At 53.4% G+C, this 759-nt stretch overlaps 1 protein-coding gene across 1 annotated transcript in view; it reads left to right on the top strand.

Moving 5' to 3' along the window:
- IGHMBP2 (immunoglobulin mu DNA binding protein 2) overlaps window positions 1-759 on the top strand; it is a 26,985-nt gene that overhangs the window by 7,684 nt on the left and 18,542 nt on the right. Inside the window, exon 8 of the mRNA XM_005426570.3 lies at window positions 1-101. This exon is cut by the window's left edge and continues 26 nt beyond it. Within this exon, the coding sequence (XP_005426627.2) occupies window positions 1-101 (101 nt within the window). The remainder of the gene's footprint in view (window positions 102-759) is intronic.

The following is a 759-nucleotide window of genomic DNA, read 5'->3' as shown; positions in this document are numbered from 1 at the left end:
GCCTCCGCCCCATCCAGCAGCACTGCCTGGACGCCGTGCTGGCCCGAGGGGACACCGCCCACATCGTGGCGGACATCAGGAGGGACATCGACCACGCCTGGGTGCGTGCCCCTGCGGGGGGCAGGGGGAGTGTGTGCTGGCTGGAGTGATCCCATGAGGAGGGCAGATGCCAGGGGGAAGTTCTTCCCTGGGAGGGTGGGGAGGCGTGGAATGGATGTCTCAGAGAAGCTGTGGCTGCCCCGTCCCTGGAAGTGTCTAAGGCTTGGAACAGCCTGGGCTGGTGGAAGGTGTCCCTGCCCTTATGAGATGATCCATAAGGTCTCTTCTAACCCATTTTGGGATTTTTTGTGGGGGGACTTTTCTAAACCATTTTGGGGTTCTCTGATCTTCATGTGCTGGAGGGCAGAACTCCTGAATTCCTCATGGAAGTGGGAAAATTCCAGTCCCTGCTGCTGTGTGGGGAGTTGCTGCCCCTCACATCACCCATGTGCCCTGATCCGTGCCCTCCTCTTTACCAGGGAAACATTCCCATCATTAATTCACTTCCTAACAAGCTGTCTGCCTGTCCTGATACTCCCCTCCCACTCTCAGCCACCTCAAGTAGAAAGCAGAGCACATTTTAAAATGCATCCTTAATTTCCTCTTTCTCACCCTAATTTTCCTAACATTCTCTTACAACGTAGCTCCAGTACTTGGGGTGAGGATATGATTCTAATTAGGTTATTTTCCTGCCCTTTTCTGGCCTTTTTTTTTTTTTTT

Source organism: Geospiza fortis, unplaced genomic scaffold, assembly GCF_000277835.1.
Source record: "Geospiza fortis unplaced genomic scaffold, GeoFor_1.0 scaffold450, whole genome shotgun sequence".
In the NCBI taxonomy this organism is placed as follows: Eukaryota; Metazoa; Chordata; class Aves; order Passeriformes; family Thraupidae; genus Geospiza; species Geospiza fortis.
Note: the sequence above shows the minus strand (reverse complement) of the source record. Positions and strands in the feature narration are given on the sequence as shown.